Raw genomic sequence first — 22624 nt, 5'->3', positions numbered from 1 at the left:
CACAGCTTCAGGTGGGGTTGTTAATTGTCCTGCAAGATGTTGGCATCCAAGGTACTGGGGTCCACTGAGGTGCAGCCAGATAGGGTGGCTCCTGATGGGAAGTTGCACCCCGTCACCACCCACAGAGCAGCTCACATAGCACAGAACTTGCTTGTTCAACTTTATTGTAGTGCTGGTTTTGGTTTCCCAAGAGCTGCACAAATGTCAGGCTTGGTTACCTGTCAGAACCTCTTGGGGCCTGGCCAGGAAGCTTCTGAGAGGAACAGAAGGGAGAGGGAACTGTGCCCATCTTAATATCTCGGGAAGCCAAGACTGAAGGCAAGGAGGTCCCCTTGCCACCTGGGGAGAAAAGAGGCTTGGGCACAAACTCCTAGTGGTCTCAACAAGGCCATCACCCAGGGACAGTGCACTGGCACTACCAGTCGTCAGACCAGGGTTCTAGGTCATCACAACCAACAGGAGACCTGTAAGTCCAGGCCCTACGATGACTGCCTGCTAGTGCCTGTTACCTGGCATCCCAGACTGTAGCCCTGCCTGTGGAGAAAGGGGCCTGGCCTGAGAGCTGCCTGGCCCTGAGAGTGGGTACAGGCACAGCAAGGCACACTGGCCCCTGGCCTCCTCCCACTGCTAGAGACCACACTGTGGAGGAATGATCAGAGGGGAGGGACCAGCCCTCTGCATCTGTTCCAGACTCTGCCAGTGGGCAGCATCACAGCCTTGTGACCACAATCCTCGGCTAGCCCATCCCTGCCCCAACCCACCCACCCTCCCTCCCAACCTCCCCTCAGCCACTCTGGGCAAAACAAAAGGAGCCTGAAGTCCTATGTACTTGCATGTCCCACCCTCACACACACACATCCCAGGGCTCCAGGATTGGCCCTGTTCCACCTGCTTCCAGTACCGGTCCAGGTAGGTCCTGGGGCTGGGCCTCCGGGATCCGACGACGAGCTGCCCACCAATGGGCTCACCTGGGGCCAGGCCTTTTTTGGGCATCTCTGACACAAGCTGCTGCCCCAAGCCTACATACCAAGAGTGACAACCAGAAGAGCCAAGTCCAGACCGAAACGCTGGGGAGGAGCCTAGGAAAGAGGGATACACCCCTGCTCTAGGATGGTAGCTATGGGGGAGCATTTTGAGGGACAGGCAGAAGGGATGGAAGAGTGGGCTGTGTGTGCATGATGGGGGGACAGGTTAGAACAAGCACCAGGAGCTGCCTCATGCAGCACCAGGCTGCCCCAGGCCTCCCCAACCCTGGACCTTAAAGCTGCACCGAGCCGTTTGGCCTGACTCAACAAAGACACCCACCAGCCAGGGTGGGCACTGCTGGCAATATGGGCACTGTGGTTCCCCAGTAACATAACCTCGTATGAGCTGCGCCGAAGACCACAGACAGCCAACAGACCCCACTATGGTGCAACCATTCTAAGCCCCTGTCTCCTGCCTCTCACAGAGGTGGGATAGAAAGACCTAGAAAAACCCAGCACAATACCTGGCTTGGCTCAGGAGAAAGACAACAGCCCCTCGTGACTACCCTCTGCTGTGACAGGTGGCACGTGACCATCACATGACGATGAAGGGCTACGGCTGGGCAAGCAGGGGACAAGTCCACAGCCAGCAGTGTAGGTACAGAGGCCCAGTTCTCCAAGGCACTGCCACCTGCACTGTAACCCTGAACAGTCAGAACTGCCTGAGTCTGTAAACAAACCCCGAGGGGCAGAGGTACCTGGTGCTCAGCCACTGCCAGGCAACAGGCCAGTTTTCATTGTGTTTTGTTATCTCACAGAAGGAAACCAACCCAAAACAGAAAAACTGTACAGCAAGGCCCATGAAGCTTCACATCCTTAAGGCGTCCATCATCGGCTGATAGCAGGGCTCTAGGCAGAGTGCAGGGGAATGACAAACTTGCAGCCAAAGGGCGAGTGGTAGCTGATGCCCACCTCCTGGAAGACCTGTTGGGGGATGCCGATGTCACACAGATAGACACGACCTGCGTGCTCCCCAAGTGGCAGGGGGAGGCCCAGTGCCAGGGACCACTTGGCATCAATGCCCTGCTCGACTTCGTGCACAGGAGGGTCTATGCTGAGCACTGGTGCCCGGTTCTGGTTGGCCCAAGCCACTGCTGCCTTGTACCAGGGTTGATCCCGCAGGAAGGCATTCTCAGGGCAATCCAAGCAGTTGATGACCAGGTCCACAGGGCTGGCGGGCAGATCTGCGGAGGAAAGGGTGCTGTGTAGAACCCGGAGCAGAGACCAGGATGCAGAACAGAGCTTGGGGCCCAGATAGCACGCAGATGCCCGCTCCAGGCTGGGCCAGGTGCGGGCCCAAGGGTTCCAAGCCTAGTCAGACTGAGGCCACTGCCCTTATGGGGTTCCCAGGCTGCCGAGGGACAAGTCCTGCACCCTTCCACCTTGAAGGCAGAACCCACATCTGACCAACCCGAGGGGCATCACAAATTCTGGAAGGCTGGGTCTACTGTGGGGTCACCCTCACAGCAAAGACTGCTCAGAGTCCAGAAGAAAGGGGAGTGGTGGGACTATGATAGTGAGCAGTGACTGCACACGAGCTTAGCTGACTACTCTAGCATCCTGCCCTCTCCAGCCTGCTCCCTAGCCCCTGGGAATGCAGAGAAACAGCCAGCCAGCTGTTACAGGGCTCCTGTGCTTGTTCAAGGAGCCCTGAACAGCATAGGAACAGGGGTCTCAGCAAGCTGTCTGGGGCAACCCAAGAGAGCAGGGCTCAGGCCACAGCCAAGGTCATCACCCTGATCGGACTCGCACAGCCGGCGGGACAGGCAGCCCTTTGGAAAGGCCAAGGAGCTGTCCGTGAAGAGGCACCAGCTCCCAGCCTGCAGCGCTGTTCTTCCTCACACACAAACTAGACTCTTCGCTCAGTGCTTGCCAGTACATGGAGTCAGGGCTGGGGAGCCATCAGGTATCTTCTGTGTGCCCACAAGGGGCCTGAGCTGCTGGCCAGGCCTCTGTGCACACTGCTGTCTTTCCAGTCTTCTCCCCAACTCTCACACCCGGTCCTGCCACACTCTGCCCACATGACGGCCTTGTCAGGGTCACCAAAGGCACATGCTACTAAGGCAGGGCCAACCTCCCCACCAACTTGGCCTAGAGTGGCTTGTGATACAGCCGTCACACGCTCCTCTGTCACCTGGCTTTCAGGAGCTTCTCTCCCGCCCTCCTTGGCTGGGCTCTCAGCCCCTGACTTCTACACACATAGCCCAGGCCGCCTGGTTCTCCACACTGTACCCAACACCACCACAATCGAGGTTCTGATCTTCCCACTGCCCCTCCTGGGTCAGCCCCAGTGACAGCACCACAGCTCCTTAGACTGAACCCTGCACCATTCTCAGCCCCCTTCTCTCTCGACACCCAACGTGCTGATGGCAGAACTGACTCAGGACCCAGCCGTGTCCATACTTTGGGCACAGCCACCATGAGCTCCAGTCCACGGCAGCAGCTTCTTACACCCCGAATCCAACCACCTGCCCTCAGGGGAACTGGGCTGCACCAGCACATCACCTCCGGGCTGACTCTCTGCCAGCCCTCCTCCCCAAGCCCTCCAGCATGGCTCTCTCCTGACCACCACAGAGGGTGGATTTTAGACATGTGCTGCCACATCCCCAGCAGCAGGAACAGTGCCTGGCCCACAAACAGGTGTGAAATGAGCAAGTAGGACAGGGTGAAGGGCAAGAGATGGGAATGGGCGCTGCCAAGACTCTACAGCAGTTATGGCAAACCTTTTAGAGCTTTCAACGATACAAAGACCCTACTGCAGCACTCATGCCATAGGTTCACTACCACTGCTCTAGAGCCTGAGTTGCCTTTCCATCCGTCACCACTGGGTGGCACTACCAAAACATCCCACTACCTGAGGCAGGAGGCAGGAGCGGGTACAGACCAAGGGCCTCAAGCGTACCCAGCCAGTGCTCCAATGCTGAGCTACACCCAGCCCTGGGACTCACCTTTGAGGCTGGACACTTGCCGGCCCTGGGTCCTGCTGAAGAGAGACAGCTCATTGGTGATGGACTCCAGCATCTTGACGAAGTTGGGCAGGAAGAGGATGACCTGCACATCATGGTTGGCCAGGTGCCTCCCGCAGCTGATGCCCTGGGCCCCCTGCACATGGGGCCCACACAGCAGGGCCACAGTGGGCCTCTGGTGAACGTTCTTGGGGTTCAGCCTGGAACACAGAGCGAGACGCAGTCACTGGCTGCAGACTGGCCGATCCTCGCGTGCCTATTAGGCAAGCTGCCCCTCTGCTCTCACTGAGTTCTGGGCTCACAAAGTCTAGATCCAGCGGGCCAGGGCCCTGGGGTGCCACTCCCACTACCCCCACTGCAGTGTCCCTTCACAGTGAGGTTGCCACCAGGGAGCCCACTATGTGCAACGCTGCTGCCAGAACCTTGCTGATGGTTCCTCCTATGTGACCCTTTAGGGACAAGCTTCACTTGGCAAAGTGACTTCTCCACCTCCACAGTCTTCCTTGTGCTCCTAATGTCACTGCACACCAGCAGCACTGTCCCTCACTCTCACCTGCACTAGACTAGTAAGGTTCTTCTCCCTGCGCGGGCTCAAACCACACCTCCTGCCAGCAGGCCTTCCCTTGTCAAATCCCCCATCGTTTTCTGAGGTCCAGCTTAAAGCTTGCTACTCTGGCCACACCAACTCCTCTCTTCTCAGCTCCCAAGGAACGATCAAGCACACTTTAGCACAGTCCTAAATTGCTCCTGCCAATCTCTATTCTCTTACTCAGCTGCTAGTGAGCTCTCAGGAGAAGCTGAAGCTGTCACCAGCACCGGCTTCACGGCACGCCGTGTACACAAAGGACACACACATCCTGGTGGTTCTGTCACACCATCTGCTCAGCTGATTTTGACCATCTAGGTGGCGCTACCTGGGATGAAGCAGCCACCTCGTCTCCTGTTCCTCAGAACTGAGAGCCTCTGGTTTCAAAGCAGCCACCAGTCAGGAGGCCTGGAACTGCCTGGCTCCCAGCCACACAGCTGGCTGCTAGGGCAGGAAGGCCCAGGTCCCTACTTGGGGGGACAGTGACAAGCCTAGTCTTCCAAAGGCAAAAAGACAACAGATGTCAGCAAGCCACAGAAGAGCGTCATGACCTCTTTTTCCAAATAAATTTTGAGGAAATGAGCAACACAGACCAAACCATTCAATCTCTCCATCATTTCTGCATCTCGAGGAACCACGGTGAGAGTTTCTCCCTTCACTCAGAAGCCTTGGAGTGCTGTGGCATCGGACCCACCATCCAGCCCCCGTGGGCGCTCTCCTCACCCTCCCCCCTCACCAGAATGAAAGCCGAGCCAGCACCCATATGGTCAGCTGCAGATGGGGCACACAGCACTGGAACAAGACCAGCAGGGTTACCAGGCAGCACTGCAGCTCCCTGAGCTGCTGCGTGCGCATCTCAATACATGCTGCAATCTGTATCCTGAAGTGACCCTACAGGGAGCAGAGGAAGTTCCGCCATGTAAAAGTGCTGTGCAAAGCCACACAGCAGCCAGCACGCATCAAGCTTCAGGACTGCTATGGATCTACTTCAAGCTGAGCCAGAGGCGGCGGCAAAAGACGAGGAGACCTCTGAAAGCTCAGACTGAGAAGATGGGCAGGGGTTAGCCAGCCCCCAGTGGCCTGCTAGGGAGGCATGTGGCCTGGTTATTGTCCCCAAACTGCTGTTTCTGGGTATGTTTTGCTTTTTAGACAAGGCTGTCCAGGTTGGGATTGAACTCCTGGGCTCAAATGACCAAGCTCAGCTCCCCAACTGCTGGGTGAAAGACCTTAGCTGGCACCTGACATCCCAAGGGGCCCACTGAGGCAGATGGCACCCAGGCAGACCTCCAAAGAGCACTGCATGCAGCTGCTTACAGGAGCTGCCCCTGCCTAGGAGCCAGCACAGCCAGAAGTGGGCCCAAAAGGACAGGCGTAATAGCCACTCCCCTCTACTGGGTAGCAGTGGGGGCTCGTAGGGAAACCTCACATCCACCTGAACCAAGGCCACTGTGACCAAGACTGCTTCAGAAGCAGGAGATGCCTCTGCCCAAGCCCAGCCTGCAACTTCTGGGAATGTGGCTTCCTCCACCCAGCACTGTCCTCTCGAGATCGTCTGGGGCCGTGGTGGGCAACAGTGGTGTCTTGCTCTTTGCACCTCCAGTACTAAGCACAGATCTGGTACTTGGTATCAAAAGTATTCAGTATTTATTGTAGTATCACAATAAATAAAGCACAGGGTAGCAAGGGCATGTGGGAAGGCACCAAGCCCCAGCTTCCATGCCAACTGCCAGGATGGCTCTAGAGGTTCTCCAGGGTGACACTTAGGGCTGACTGGCATCCCAGACACTGGCAGTGAACAGTCAGTCCCCAGGCCAGGCCCTGAAGCCTTCTAGAAGGCAAGCCTCTGAGTCAGCAGGAACCTCAAGACAGCTGCCGTCAGAAAAAGAAGGGAAGAGGAGAGTGAAGACTTCCAGCAGCTGGTTTCAGGGCAAACACAGACACCTGACAGGAGGCACTGTGGGGTGACCGGGCACCTTCACCCTGCCAGTCTCAAAGCACTCACCTGTTGGGTCCTCCCAGGAGGGTCAGCGCCATCTGACTGGCACATACACCTGTCATCTCCAGCCTCCGCTCCAGGGTCAGCCCATGCCTCTCTGCCACAGATAACAGCTTTTTATGCAGCTCATAGGAAACACTTGGGACCACCAGGCCAGAGTCTGCCGTTCCAAAGGAAGGGAAGAGAGAAGGAGAGAGTGACTGGGGAAACCAGGTTCACAAATGAGAGTTACTCCATCCCCAAGACCAACCCTCACTGGCCCACCGTTTCCCTGCCTTGCTCACAGGAACTGAGATGCTCCACAGACCCTAGAGTTCAAGTAGTAGATGGTGAGCTCAGGAACAGCTTGGTCCAGATCACCACGGAGCAGGACAGACCTATCCTTCCAAGTAGTTTAGCTTCAAACCATGGAGGCCAAATTCACTGTGCCGAGTTTGGTGTCACCAGCATGTGACAGTAACCTGTTCATCCCACAAAGAGAACACACTTTCCCGACACTAGGAACGGTGCTGTCCCTACCTGCAGGCCCATCTTTCCCAGAGGTGGGGCAGACACTAGGGGACCCCCCCACCCTTGCTTTCTCATCAATTTCCAGGCAGGAAGCCTCCTGCTGCTTCTCTACTCCCCACTTCCTCTCTCTTTCTACTACTCAACCATTCCTCTTTGCTAAGCAAGTTCAGCCAACAACTTGTTTTCTCAGATAATTTCCCATTTCCCCAGTGGGGTGAGTGTGACCCAATTTGCCACAGGAAAGAAAAGTGGCACAAGTAATCTATGATTTGCTTTAAGCTACTTAGAAAACCCCAACAGTTTTTATCCACCACAACAACTCCACAAAGGGGGTGGAGGATCTGTCACTGAAGCACAGTACCAGAAGGACTCAGCAGCAGCTGCTGTACTGAGGAAGACCACATCTTTGCCATGTGCCTCAGTTCCAGCTCGTAAGGATACCTCAGAGCCATCTCAAGAAATGCACGACGGGAGAGAAACCACAAACTCTGAGCTGCAACCTGCACAGGCCGTTCTTTCTGAACAGTCAAGTCTCCTTCCCTCCAGGATGCCAATGTCATCTTACAAATGCCAAAGCCTCTGAGCCAGCCCTGAGGAGCAGATCCCCTGCCAGAGACCCCACAGCTCTGCTGTCTGACAGGGGACAATGCACAACTTCTCTGGAACAGGTCTTGTGAGAATGCGTGAGCCTGCTTCTGTCTGGGGGGATCAGACATTATTTTAGGTCCTCTGCTTCAATGAACCATAAACACCTCCTCCACTTGCTCCCACTACTGTGATCCACAGCTGAGTGCTCAGCATCCAGAGCACAAACCTATCAGTGTTGCAAACCTTGTACTGATCTGGAACAGGCCCAAATCCACAGTGAAGTTTTCAGTACATGAATCACCATCCCACTCTTCCAGGCCCCAGAGAGGAAAACCGGCCTCGCCTACGGGTCATGCAGGACAACACGTCTATCAGCTATGCAGCCCCCTGCATCACTACGAGCATCGCACAGCAAGAGGGATGGCTGCATGTTTTGGCACTAGGAAGCCAAGGACAGAGACCAATCCTCCAGCACCAAGGCCTGTGTCCGAATAAAGACAATAATACAAACTGCAAATGTGTCAGAATACACTATCCTCTTGGCTGAGTATTTCTATCTGCCTGTGTCTAGTTCTGTTTGGGACCAAGGCAACAAACAGCATCACCAGAAGGACGGAGTCTCTTCTACTGCTCTCTGAAATGTCAGTTGCTGATGGCCCATCCAGCTGGCAGGATGCTCGAGGTTACAGCCTGACCTTGCATGTCAACAACCGATTAAAACTGCCATTTTTATGGCTTGCTTCAGACACGCAATATTATCAGAACTAATTAGGAGGCCTTGATAGCAGTGTGTAAAAGCTGACTGAATGTTCATGAGTTCTAAATCACTAACAGCCTCAAACCTGTCAGACAAGTCACGCACCTGCCCAACTTCAAACATGGTCTTCACCTGTGAAGTCACGCAAAGGACAGCTCTGCTTTAACCGTCTCTGCATTCCTTGTCTTTATCACAGCTCTTCCTGCTGGGTTTGAGTGCTCAGGGCAGTGAGGCTTGGCCTCCCACCCATAGGGCAAGCCTGTTTTCTGGGTCTGGGTGCAGGCAGTGCCCCTGCTCTCAGGCTCCCTGGGACCAGAGGAGCCGTTTCTGCAAGATTCTCCTCTGGCCTCACTTAGGGCTACAAACTCAGGGTCTAGGGGAGAGAGCTCACTGCACCTTGGCCAGGGGGATGCCATGGGGGGAAGCAGGCTCTTCCACCTCCTCCCCAGCATGGGGTGGAGGACAGGCACTGGGCTGCTAAAGAACTGGAATATTCTTGAAACCCATGGCCTAGAGCCCTTGCTGCTCACGGTCTTGCAGTAGCAGGGTCTAGGATTCCGATTTTCTAAAAGAATGGGTAGGCCCCACACTATGCTCCTTTGGACGCTTACATACCAAGTTCAACAAAGTGGATAGCTTATCAGAAAGAGGCACAGGGAGTAAACTAAACTCCAGAGGAAGGGAGCCAAGAACATAGCGTGTAAGTTGCAAACAATAGCACCGCCAGAGCCTGAACAGGGGCAAAGCCTAACAATGTTTGGGTTGGAAGGCAACTCCTTATTGTTCAGGCATCATGGCAGTGAATGCTGTTGGTAAGGTTTCCCTGGAGAATAGTATGTATTTTACAGCTGCTAGGAGAACAGGGAGACATAATTATAACCAGTCTGTGACACTCAGTGCTCTCCTCAAGACTGTGTTAAACTAGGGCATGGAAGACACAGCTTGAGCATGCAGGGTGCAGCCAGGAAAATCCTCCTCCCCACATGGCTCGCTCCACAGCACATACCCACTGCAGCCAGCCCTGGTCATGTTACCGCTGCATTGCTGGCCCTGGCACATACCACACACATCCTCTGTGGCACTCCCCACCCAAGACACCCTGTAGGCCTTGTCCAAAGTGTCCCTCTGTTCCACATCCACCCACCCTTGCTGCTGGGTAACGAGACCCTCATGACAACACAACCTCTCAAGAGTTCACTCAATGAACACAGGTGTGCCCTGCAACAGGAAAGGCATGTGTCCCAGGGCTCATCCATGAGGACAGAGCTCACTGGAAGGCACAGAGTTCCACTAGATCAGTGGCACCCAACCTCATCCTGCACTAGCCACCGAGTGAGTGCTGGTATCACACCGGTTCCTCTGGGTACAAAACCCTCTCAGACCAGCCATGAAGACAGCCCCTGCAGATCTCAGTTAAAGCTGCCACAAAATGCCATTTGCCGTCCAGTGCCTCCCTGAAAGGAGGATCTGCTACCAGGAGCCTAAGTACAGCCCCCCACCCCCACACTACATGCTGGCCCTGAAGCCTCCCATGATCTGGCTCAGTCTACTGTGTCTTCACCTGTGGGGCCCTGACCTCCACAGACCCCAGTCACCTTGGCTACCTTCTGGTACCTAAATACTCCTAGTTCCCCTGGCTCCCTCTCCTCTCCTATGCCAGCCCTCCACAGGGCTAGGTCTCATCCTGTTTCCACACCCTTTCTCCCTTTCATGTATTTCACACACGTGTGGGTGATGTCCTTCTACTTTCTGGCCTCTCTGATTTGATGGACTACAAGCTTATTCAGGCAGGGACAGTGTCCTCCTTATCTCCCTGAGTCTAAGGGGTTAGCATGGTACTTGAGGATGGTGCCCGGGACAAAGGCCACTAAGCATGTGTTAAACCAATGTGCAAGTGGGAAGGAAACCTGCACAGCAGACTTGGGGTCAGCCTCAGGGCATGGGGAAGGGCCTAGCTGTCACCCAAGACACCTGTGGGAAAGTTGTCTCTGACTTACGTCCACCCTTCCATTTCCAGCTACAACAACCAGACCCACTCTGTCCACACTAGGCCTCACTCCTCCAGGCCAAAGCTGCAAGGAACAAGCTTCAGACTCCAGGGTAAAGAATCAGTAAGATAACTCACTAATCATAAGGAGGAAATTATCTTTTACAGTGACGAAAACCTGGTGATCACCTCAGTAAAGGATCATGGGACTAATTGATCATGGGATCATGGGACTAATTGACAGTGGCCCCGGCATGACTGATACCCTAACATGCAGCCTCATCCAAATCCTAGATACTATGCTTTGCATGGGCCAAATCAAAGGAAATTCTAAGGGACTTTCTGGAAATGAACTGGCCCAACTTCACTGATAGTGTCCTACAACACTTCTGGCAGACACAAGTCCAGATCAAGGAAAGACAAGGAGCACAGCAACTATAATACACAATGACTGGGAAGAATGCAGCCATGAAGGTCAAACTGGGCCACTCACAAAGTGTTACACATAAACATATATTTCATAGTATTTTTTAAAATGTCCTTCTGGGTATGGTGGTGCCCGCCTATAATCCCAGCAGTCAGGAAGCTGAAGCAGGAGGATCGCCATGAGTTTGAGACCTGCCTGAGCTAAACAAGTTCAGAGCCAGGCTGCACTACACAGCAAGACACTGAAACAAACAAAAATTTCCCCAGAGCGATCTTTTTGGGAGGAGGGCTGGAAACTAAACCTTAGCACTGAGCTATGTCCCTAGGTATCTTACTTTTTTTTGAGACAGGGTCTTGAACTTGCAGTCCTCCTGTCTCAGCCTCCCAGAGTGCTGATTATAGGTGTGTGCCAAAAGGCCCATCTCTAAAAGCAAACTTATACTATTGTGTGGCTGTGCAGAGGAATATACATCCTACTGAATACATGTGGAAAATTTAGGGGTGAAGTGTAAAGATGAGCACAACTAAATCCCAAATGGCTCAGAAATGTACGCTATAGGTGCGTATATATTTGAAGTAAATGTGCCAAACGTTAGGAGTGTATATATGTTTACCACACTATTTTAGCAACTTTTCCTCATTTTGTTTTTTTCAGACAGGGTCTCACTATATATATAGTTCAGGCTGGCTTTGAACTCACTATATAGCTCAGGCTAGCCTTGAACTCACAGCCATCCTCCTACCTCAGTCTCCCAAGTGCTGGGATCACAGGCACGTGCCACCAAGCCCAGCTTGACCTGAGTTGTTAACATAGGAGGCTGAGGCAGGAGGATCGCCACAAGTTCAAAACCAGCCTGGACTAGATAATGAATCAAGGTCAGCCTGAATTACATAGGAAGACCCCATCTCAAAAAACAACAACAACAACAACAACAACAACAAAAAAACCCTCAGGCCAGCAGGCCACAAGCCATAAGGTTCTAGATCAATGGTGGTGAACCTACTGCATATGTGCCACAGTGGGCACACAGAGCCCACTCTGCAATATCATGACAAGTTGTATGAGTTGTTTTTCTAAACTAATACCTCAATATTCAGGTTTAATTGCAGTGTTGGCACTTTGCAAAACGTAAGTGGGTTTTGGGTTGCAGTTTGGGCACTCAGTCTCTTAAAGGTTCACCATCACTATTCTAGATTCTCCTTAGTCAGAGGTTAAACTCTTGAGGTCTGGCAACAAGTTGCTGTGAGCAGTTGTCCAGCCGAATGCCTACAGGAAGCACAAAGTTCCTTCCTGGGTTCACAGTCCAGCCAAAACACCTACCTTAACAGTACTGGCTGACCTAAAGCCCTGGGAGATTGCCAACCACCCTTCAGGTCTCTCACAACCATCTGCCTGATTCCTTGGGCCCAGAAACTCCGAAGGTTTCCAAGCCGAATGGACAATTACTTCATGCACTCTCAAGGTTGCCCAAACCAATCAGGTGGCTGTCAGTCTGCCTAAACAGACACAATTTCTGAGGCCAGGCTCATTAGCAATGCTCGGGGAGAAGCACAACACAGCACACCCACGTCCTGGTTTGGAACCCCGCCTACTCTGGACTTCTTACAGCTGCAGTTCATAATGCCCTCCCTGTAGCAGTTCCTCTACCTTTTGAGCAGAGGCCAGGAGACTGAGCTGGGACTCGGGGGCACAGTAGGGTTGGGCCCACGGCCTAAAGTGGCAATGAGATGACAACCAGCACTGCTGCACCTGACACCTCGGCACCTTACCACTTGGCAATGAGTCTTTTCAGGAGTACCATAGCTGCTAAGGGAGGCCTCCTTGCCTGTGGGCTGAAATTCTTCAGTGACCACTTCTTCATGTTTTTTCTTCTTTTTTTGAGACAGGGTCTTGAACTCATAATCCTCCCACCTCAGCCTCCTGAGTAGCTGGGATTATAGGCATGTACCACCAGGCCTGGCTGCCAGTAGTCACTTCTAAAATTCAAACTGCTTTCTTCCTGAATTCCCTCTGAACACACACACCTGCATGTGCACACACACACACATGCAACTCAAGTGCACACAGCAGAACTAGTTTCCTAAATACTTAGTAGAGATTTAAAAAAAAAAAAAAAAACATGTAAGAAGCATTAGAAAGTTTCTGAGGGACTCTATGCGACCAGAAACAAGAGGAAAAGTGGCCAGGACTCAGAGGCAGAATGGAACGCCAGCTGCCGAGGACAACTGCCAACCTGCAAAGTGACTCAGAGTTGTATTGAGAGGAGGAGCCGTCCTCAAGGAGGCTCAAATACTTTCCCAGGCAAAAAGGGAAGAGTAGAGCCCTGAAGCAGCAGGAACAACCACCCTTGGCTTTCCTAGCTGCTTCCCTTGACAGAGGCAGAAGAGACCAGATTGGAGTGCAGCACTCAGACCTCAGCTGGAGCCTCTGAGCCACTGATCAAGAGTTCCAGCTCAGGTCTCCCTGCTCACAGGTGCCAGCAGACAGCATGGAATCACCGTCCAAAGGAGTCATCCTCTGCAAGGCAGGTGGGACAGCTGCACCAGGAGCACCTGCTGCCTCCCGTCTGCACTCTTCTGTACTACACTTGAGGACAGGCGGCTGCCACAGTGACACATATGGAGGTTTATAAACTGCCCACCCAAGTATGGAGGACCATCTGGATGACTCTCCTTGAAAGAAGAGCAACTATCTCATTTTGGGTAAACCTGACCCTATTTCCACGTATTGATATGTACAGAGCTGGCTAGGATTTTTCCTAATCCCCTCAACTGGCTTAAAGCAATGCAAATCGGTCTAGCCCAGGTACTGATGTGTAGTCTTTAAAACAAAGGGACAGGTCAGTGCTGCCCTGTCCCATAGCTCCCAAGAAGCATACGTGACCTAGGCAGGAAGGAGAGCCATGTTCCACATCTATGCTGTGCTGTCGGCTAAGATGGAGCCTCAATACAAAACGCTATAGGGGGCTGGGGATATAGCTCAGTGGCATAAGCACCTGCCTGGCAAGCGCAAAGTCGTGAGTTCGATCCCCGGTACCAAAAAAAAAAAAAAAAAAAAAAAAGACGCTATGACTTCCCAGGACATAAGAGATTACACATCAGAGCTGAAGCCCAGACCCCAAAACATTAGATACTGCCTCCAATTGTGTTATGCAGATTACTCTTTCTGCATATCTCTATGTGTATACTGCAGCGGTGATTACAGGCCTCCTACCTAGCCCAGCTCACAACTCTCATGTACTTCCTTTACTTCCCACCACTCTCACCATCACTCATTCTCAAGCCACTCCCCTCTTCACAGATTAATAAAATCTGGGTTTGGCCCTGGGTTGATGTCTTTGTTCCAGTCAGCCATCGTTCTAGCTCAACTTAGGACCCTTTGGCTCCCCACAACTACAAATATGCCTTCATCCCTTTATTCTTACATGCATCACCCTGGAAGTGGTAGATTGGAATTAACTCGCTAGAATTCCAGTAATTTTCCCATTGGATTTCAAACATAAACTGGCTCTCTATAGCTTAGAGGAAGTACTCGTCCACAGAGAAGTTCCTCAGAGCCCACAAAACATGGAATTCAAGTGACTCTGAAGTCATGACTTCAAGATTTAGTGAAGCTGGGCATAGCGGTGTACACCTATAATCCCAGCCACTCTGGGAGGCTGAGACAGGAGGATCACAACTTTGATCCTGTCTGGGCAACTTAACAAGACCCTCTCTCAAAATATATAAAAAAAGCTGGGGATACAGCTCAGTGTTAAGTCTCTGGGTTCAATCCTCAGTATAGTGTAAAAGAATTTAGTGTGACACCAAGGTCCAGCAAAACAGAGATAACACCATGAACCCAATAATCCCTCCTCATGGAAATGCCATGAAGATTAAGTGAAAGGAACAAGGGAAGGGCTCAGAATGGTGCTTGAGTGCTGGCTGTTAAGCATCTGAGCACTTGGCTGCCCCATACTTCCAGGCCTCTTTGGTGAGGACCATGGCTCCCCAGGGCTCCTGGGGTCAAGCATCTAGGGTCTAGGACTCAGTGGATATTCTGTAAATGCTGACACTTTCTAACAGCCTTACCAGGGCAGCTTCATAATTCACATGTACAGTCACGTATTTAGTAACAATTACAAGCTGGGCATTGTACTAGCTGCTGTTTGACGGTCTCATCTACCTCACTTTACAGGGAAGGATGCAGGCTCGGTAGCATTCTTGCGGCCTCCTAACTCGAGTCCCTGACTCTACAGGGCCTTCCTTGCTGAAGCTTTTTGTAGCTATACCTTGCATCTCTATCCTAGCATGGCAATTCTCTATCTGCTTCTTCTGGGCTCAGCTACAATGCACTGCAGAAGAAAGAAAAAAAAAAAAAAAACCACTGAACACTGCCAACTTAGCCCTTTAGAAACCCACACACTTGCCAGGCGTGGGGACACATGCTTATAATCCCAGCACTTGGGAGGCTGAGGCAGGAGGAAATTCATGAGTTCAAGGCCAACCTGGACTACATAGCAAAACCCTGTCTAAAAAAAAACAAAAAAAAACACCCAACCAACCAAAAACCACATACTCTAATGACAGCTGGAGCCTCACTACCATTCTTCCTGCCACACAAGCTCACTGCCTCAGTGTTCTTGCTCACATAACCATTGTCCCCCCGTTTCCCATCACCACAGCCTGCTGAGTTCCCGTCACTTCTCACAACTGTGCCCCTTCCCCCGCCTGCCATCCAAACCCTGGTGTGTCAGTCATGTCACTTATATGGGAACTCTCCTCCTTCTACTTTGAATCCTAGCATGAGACCAGTCTCCCTAAGAGACGGGGTCAGGTAACGTTCCCACCCAAACACTTCAGGTGCTCCCTATGGCTGGAGGACAAGGATAGCACTGCCACAGGAGGCCCTCTGTGCTCTGGTCCAAAGCTACTGTTAATGTCTTCTACTGCCCCACACAAACTCTGCCTTTGGCCAAATCCTCCAGTGACCAACCTACCACAAAGCTACCCAGCAATACCTGCCTATGCTGCAAAGCATCTGTCCTGCTCCAGCCTCTCCACACCTGAGCACTCACTGTCCACACCCTGGCTGGACTGCAGGTATTTAGGCCATCTTTCTGTCACCTATTACATTTAATGATATGCAGGCAAGGATGGCCTCAGTGACTTCCACATGATAAACACAGTGTGCTAAGTTTTCACTCTAGAATACCACAAGAGTGGGGCAGATTCTTCCCTGAAGTGTCACCACTCTCCTAAGCCGTGTTCCTTGGGGACCTCTCACCACTGAACACACAACATTCACACACATCAAGCACTTTATAGTTAAATCAACTTTAGCCTCTGTGTCAGCAAGTGTACCTGAAGACTATTTCCAAAAAGTTTCAAAGTACAAGTCTAGATCCAGAGAGACCCTGATCAATTCAGGAGCTGACTGCTGGACACCTAATTTCACAGGGCAGGGCAGACAGCAGCCTTGCCAAAGGACATAAAGGGCTTTCCGAGAAAAAAAGATTCAGGTTGAACAAAGAGCTAAATTTAGTTTCTTCCTGAGTATGTTTTCCCAATCAACAGACCATTAGAACACAGTCCCACTACTACCGCCACAACTGACTCAAGTAGTTATTGGACAGTGGCTTAGACACTGCTGACCACCACGCAGCATGGAGTCAATATGACAACCTGAGCAGCCACCCAAACCACACCAATGGTGACAGACATGTTCTTTTGCTACTCTGGGGATTAGCAGAAAATAAAGCAGTTAGTATTTCATGCCATATGCACCACAGCCTGGAGAGTGTCCAGCTGCTCCTAGAAACTGCTGAGCCACACTGGTCCATCACTGAGCAAGTGTTGAGAGGAAAGAATCTATTCTGCCACTGAACTCCCCTCATCATTTTACACTATATTCTTTCTACCTCAGTTTATCTGTGTTCAGAAGAGAAAAAAGAGACATGGTAGCAGGCAGATAAGAGCCTTGCCCCTGAGCCTCTAGTCCTTGTCTGTTACAAGAAAACTGCACGAGATGACCTAGCAACCTATTAATTCATGGTCCTAGACTGTTTCTCCAAAAAGCCTAGATATGCTGCCTTACTTGGATCCTAACACGAATAGTAGATCCAACTGGGAAAGGGTTGCTCAGTAAAGTTGTGCTCGAGGCCTCAGCCTTGCAGCTGGAGCAAAGGTGAGAATTAGCTATGGAGAAGCTGCTGGCAACATAACTGCTGCTTGCTCTATTTCCAGCAAGACCCTGCCTGACAAAAGGGATTTATTCCTACTCCTTGTCAACAAGAAAAATCTGACAGAACGAGGCCACAGGGCTTCTTGTCCCTGCACTGTCAGGTGCCAGCAGAATACCACTGGTCACTAGACCACAAGATGCCACACCTTGGTTCCTGGCCAAGTACAAACAGTACATGTGGTTTGTAACATGTTTATGGACGGCAATTTTAGTAAATAGTTTCATGTGAAGACAAACTTTTCCTTCCATCATGAAAAGAAAGAGATGTGAAGATAAAGACGGGCAGGTAGAGCGTGTAATAGGAAAAGCTTTCACCTCTTGTTTTGTTTACTTTAGCAAATGTTTTCTCTGGTTCTTAGATCTGAGATACATCCTTGATTCTGTTCTCACTCTTTTAGCCACTTCACTCCAAGGCAGACTGTAATTTTCCCAAGCTCAGGAATTGACAAACTGCATAATTCAGCAACTTTGGTGGTACCACAAACACTACAGCGACAGAGGACTCCCAGCAGGAGCAGCTTGCTTTACAACCAAGGGATGGAGGGGCAGTGGGAAGTCCAGGAGCAGTGTACCTAATGGACAGTAACTGCCTTTGAAAAGCTTAGGATCTATCTGTCTAACTAAGCCTGATTCTGAGGAAGGGTGTTTGTCCTTACACAGGTGGTAAAAATCAAGGCTACAGTTACACTGTTACTTAAGGAAATGTCCTTAGTAAAGAGGCATGGCCACACCAGAGTCCTCTAGTGAAAGAAATCATCCCTGGAACAATTTCACAGTCTTTCTTAGTCTGACAGTCTATTTTTCACAGAGAAAAAATAGACTAGGGGGGAGGGAAAATTTTTCACAGAGAAAGATAGACTATCGAAAAAAAGCACCCACAAACAAGCTTCTAATACAGGCTTCTAAATACAGCAGAGTCCTATGCTGTCTACCAAAAGCAATTCTATTCCCCTTTGAATTCAGTCATGCTGTCTCCCTAACTCAATCTATACCAACTCCGAGCACTCAAAATTTACTCTCCTGTTGGTTGTGGTAGTGCATGCCTGTAATCTCAGCACTCGAGAAGTTGAGGCAGGAGGATCACTGAGTTCAAGGCCACCTAGACTACACAGCGAGTTCAAGATGAGCCTGAACTACATAGTGAGACCTTGTCTCAAAAAAACTAAAAAAAGAAAAAAAAAATTACCTTTCCTTTAAACCAAAATCAAAATATATTCCCTTCTCTGCTTACTATATGATTACAATTTCTCCATTAGCTCTCAGCATCATTCAGTACAAATGTCTGCCAACCATATTCCAAGATGCCCTGTTAATAATGAAGTTTTGGGGAAAGAGATGGGGGGCAGAATGAGGTGAACCACCCTTGCCACAGCTGTTGAACCACCCTTGCCACAGCTGTTGCATAGGCTGTATGCTTGCAGAGAAGATTCTAATGCTTAGAAAATCTGAGTAAACTCACTGAGGTAAGAAAATAGTGGCCAGCATAACTGCTAAAACACAACTCTTTTGTGTGTGTTTTTGAGACAGGGTTCCACTACACAGTTCAAGCTGGCCTGAACTCACTTTGTAGCCCAGGCTGGGCTCAAACTCGCAAGGATTCTCCTGCCTCAGCCTCCCAAGTGCTGGGATTACAGGCATGCGCCATTATGCTTGGCACAGCGTAACTTTCTTACATAAAAACTGTGATAGCTAAACTCTCACTGAGCAGGCTGCCAGGGGATGAGTGTATATAGCAAGCAAATATAATCCACTCTAATTTCAGTGATGTCAATCATCCATCTTCAACTGTATTTGCACCAGCAAATAACCAGTAAAACAGAAGTGAATTTTTAGTGAAATATATAGGCAGTATCAGGGAAGCTTCTCTGAATCTAGATATTCAGTTCCTGCGCTTTAACTGTTAATCACAACATACCAAATAAACAACAGACCATATCCTGCCAGGTCCAGGGTATAAATGTAAAGAAACTTCCCCTCCATAGTGTTCTAGTGCTCAATTGGCTGCATCCCCAAGAGACAGTAACACTGGGTAAATGACCCAGCCACTCAAGTCAATTCCTAGGACAAGATTCTGACTCAGAAACCGGGTCTTTGTGTCTCAAGCATAACAGAAAGAACAGAGCAGCCCGTGGGGCAAGGTGCCACTCACCTGTGCAGAACTCCTTGCTCACACTGTGGGGCACTGTGATCCGTCGGTAAACAATGGGCTCTGACTCTAGGATGTTTTCATCATGGCGGTACCGAGCAGGCCTTTCATTTGGGATGCCCCGGCAACGGGTACCGGTTCTCCTCTCATAGGTATCAATCTCCTCAAACACAGCTGCCTTGTCAAAAAGGGCCAGGTTCCCTTCAAAATCAAAATCTGTGTCTGGCATCTCCTCAATGTCATCCCCAAAGCACTCGTCATCTTTATTCTTCATTTGGCCATTCTTCAAACCACTTTTCTTTGGAGTTGCCTGATTTGGGTGCCTGCTGCTAGATGACCCTGGAGAAAAAAGAGGGACTGCAATCAATATATCCGAAGAAAGTGGGGAAAAAGGGACCAAATACTAGCTCTTTATGGAGCATGTAACAGGAATCAGAGGGAACAGTAAGCTACAAAACTACAATGATTCTCATGTGGACTGACATATTTCAAAAAGTATTATCCAATTCGCTCATTAATGCATATGAAAGAAAATACTCCTGAAAATCATAAACAGTTCTATCTCTACAAGGAAACTGGCAATGACAAGTTACCATCAGAAAAGATATAGAAGGGCAAGAACAGCTGCCTCTTCCCATAGGTCAGGGTGGCTTGAGTCTGAATGTCCTGCAGTCATTTAAGAGAAAAACGTTCCCTCCCCCAAAGTAAAAGGTCCAGCCAAGTCCTAGAAGCATGAAGCTCACAGGAAGATTGTACTGAAAGGGCACTTAATTGAGTGGTTACCCAGCAAGCAACATTCTCGTTTTTAAATTCATTTCAGGTGACAGGCCCCTGCAAGAGGGACTCCCTGGTTTAGACAAGAGATTGAAGCTCTTATGCAATATGCACCTTCCAGTACAAATTGGTATTCTGACTTACAAACTTGACTTTAGAATTTTCAGTTAATATGATCTCCTTCCTCCTCCTTTTATCTCTTCTCAGTAAGCAACTCCTGAACCATCAAAGACTGAATAAATACTGAGCTGATCTTGCAGAGACCACACCAAGATGCACATCAACTGTAGAGCAGCCAGCTGAGCTCTGTCTCTGAGACTATGCAGTTACTATATGTTGCTCAACAACTATTTTAGCAGCCAAGGCAAAATGACCCACAGAATCCTCCAAACTAGCTGTTCCAGAAAACTGCTGTGGCATTCCCAGTAGGGTTTCTAGGCAGTCAGTTAATGTTTAACAAATTAATCAACACTGCAACATCAATTATAGTAATTATTCTGAAAGATGTGTATGATGCAAATATAACATTCAAGTTCTCTTTATGACAAATATTCATATGGAAAAAGACTACTGGCACTGAAGACATGATTTAGGTTTTTAAAAAAATGAAGAGGAGAAAGTAGTGGATACCGTTTACAACTTGGATTATGAGCTACTATAAAGCTAAACTGAGTTCTAAGGTTTTGGCTGAGTTCTTTTTTTTTCCCCTTTTGGAGACAAGGTCTCACTATGCAGGTCAGGCTACCTTGGAACTCACTATGTAGCCCAGGCTGGCCTCAAACTCTCAGCAATCTTCCTTCCTCAGTCTCCTACCTGCTGGGATTACAGGCATGTGCCACCACACCGAGCTCAGGGTTCTATTTTCAATCACTTGCCAAATGATTCAGTGACAGCATGCTGTGTGGCACAGGCAGGTGCTAGAAACAATGTATACAATCAAGCCATGTCGCTCAAAAAGGGAGGAGAGATATGGATCCAAACACTGAAAACACAATGGGATTTGATTCATGAAACTAGCTGATATAAAATGCCATAGAAATATGGACGAGAAGCCAAGAATGGTGGTGCATGCCTGTAATTCCAGCATTTGGGAGGCTGAGGCAGGAGGATGGCTGTGAGTTCAAGGCCAGCTTGGGCTATAAAGTGAGTTGAAGGCCAGCCTGAACTAAATAGCAAGACCATCTCAAAAAGACAAAAAAAAACCCAAACAAACAAATATATATATATATATGGATGAAAAAGCAGAGCTAGATACAAATGGGAGAACAGGTATAAAAAGTACAAGGTAGGATAACTTAGCATACCATCAACAACACACATAGAGGAAAAGACCAGTTTTAAGAGTTACCAGTGCACTACCTCGGTATTAGATCAAACTAAAAACAAGGAAATAGGTGCTGGCCTAGGGAGCATCCTCCCTAGGGATATATAAAGCACCCACTGAAATACAGAAACATGACACTGAGTAGTCTTCTCTAAGCACAGTGAGAAAGTAAACTTTATGGATTTAATGTGCTGTGGAAACTGGTGCCCTTCTGAGGTTTCATTCTAGCCAATCATTGCCCACATTTGAGACATCTCAAGAAAATGTAACGTTCCACAAGAAGTTTCTCCATGCAGGTAGATTTACCATATCCTTTTTTGAATTGTAAAATACAGTCATGCATCCTTTAATGATGGGGATACATTCTAAGAAATGTGTTGTTAACAGTGATTTCATCTTATATGAACATCATGGAGTGTACTTATACAAAATAAAAGGGCAACAAGGTCCTCAAGTAATCTTACGTGACCACCATCATACACATGGTCTGATGACTGAAGCACTGTTTTGTGGCACTGACTCACACTAACGTAAAACGTAGTTTACCTACACCTTGGAGAAGAAGGGAGAGGGGAGGCAGGGGAAGTAAAAATGGTCAGAGTGCTATATGTATATGGATCAAACCCAAGCTGAATGTAATCATTATGTGTCACAAACATATACTCATAAAAAGAAAAACAAAAAAACCTGTGTGTTAAGGATAATGCCTCCTATGGCGGTCACCCCGATCAAGAGAATGCTTTCAAGCCTTCCTTCGGCCAGACTGGGGGCTTTCAAAAATTAATCTAATCAGATCTATAAAGATGACTATTATGGTTTGTATCATATGTGCCACCAAAGTCTCATGTGCTCACAGGTGGGGCTTTTCAGAGCTGGCAGGATCTAGGGTGTGTGATACTGGGATTAAGAGTGTGTGAGGCTCGGCTGGGGCGTGCCGCAGCGCAGGCGCCCTGCCCTGGGCAGCCAAGCGGCTGGCGCCCAGAAAGGCAAGCATCAGGCACCCGAAAAGCGGTGCAAAGACGCACGCCGGCTCCTGGGCCGGTTGACGCTGCGTGGTCGAGAACCACCATGCCACAGACAAGCACCAACACAATGGGCCTGCCCGGAGACGTGCGTGAACCATCCCGACATAAAGAAACCTCTGGGAAAACATGCCACATGGCAGGTCGCTCTTGGCCCTGCCCTTGAGAGCCAGAAAGGTCCGGAGTCAGCGGAGGAGCAGCTGATGAACAAGGACTCGAACACGAGAGTACCGACGCCCAACAACTCAGAGGTCAAGCTGACTGGGGACGTGAGAGCCATTCAGGAGCTGGAAA

At 49.9% G+C, this 22624-nt stretch overlaps 1 protein-coding gene across 2 annotated transcripts in view; it reads right to left on the bottom strand.

The window, feature by feature from the left end:
* Positions 1-147: 147 nt before the first annotated feature.
* Positions 148-22624, bottom strand: part of Edc3 (enhancer of mRNA decapping 3) — a 56784-nt gene continuing 34307 nt past the window's right edge. For both annotated transcript variants that reach the window (XM_005393549.2, XM_005393548.2), the window contains exons 4-7: positions 19214-19549; positions 6580-6733; positions 3974-4191; positions 148-2209 (exon numbers count right to left, since the gene is read on the bottom strand). In XM_005393549.2, coding sequence (XP_005393606.1) covers positions 1875-2209; positions 3974-4191; positions 6580-6733; positions 19214-19549 — 1043 coding nt within the window. In that variant the 3' untranslated portion in view covers positions 148-1874. The remainder of the gene's footprint in view (positions 2210-3973; positions 4192-6579; positions 6734-19213; positions 19550-22624) is intronic.

The sequence above is a fragment of the Chinchilla lanigera genome, unplaced genomic scaffold, assembly GCF_000276665.1.
Source record: "Chinchilla lanigera isolate Chin_1 unplaced genomic scaffold, ChiLan1.0 scaffold00049, whole genome shotgun sequence".
Classification (NCBI taxonomy): Eukaryota; Metazoa; Chordata; class Mammalia; order Rodentia; family Chinchillidae; genus Chinchilla; species Chinchilla lanigera.
This window is presented reverse-complemented; position numbering and strand designations above follow the sequence as displayed.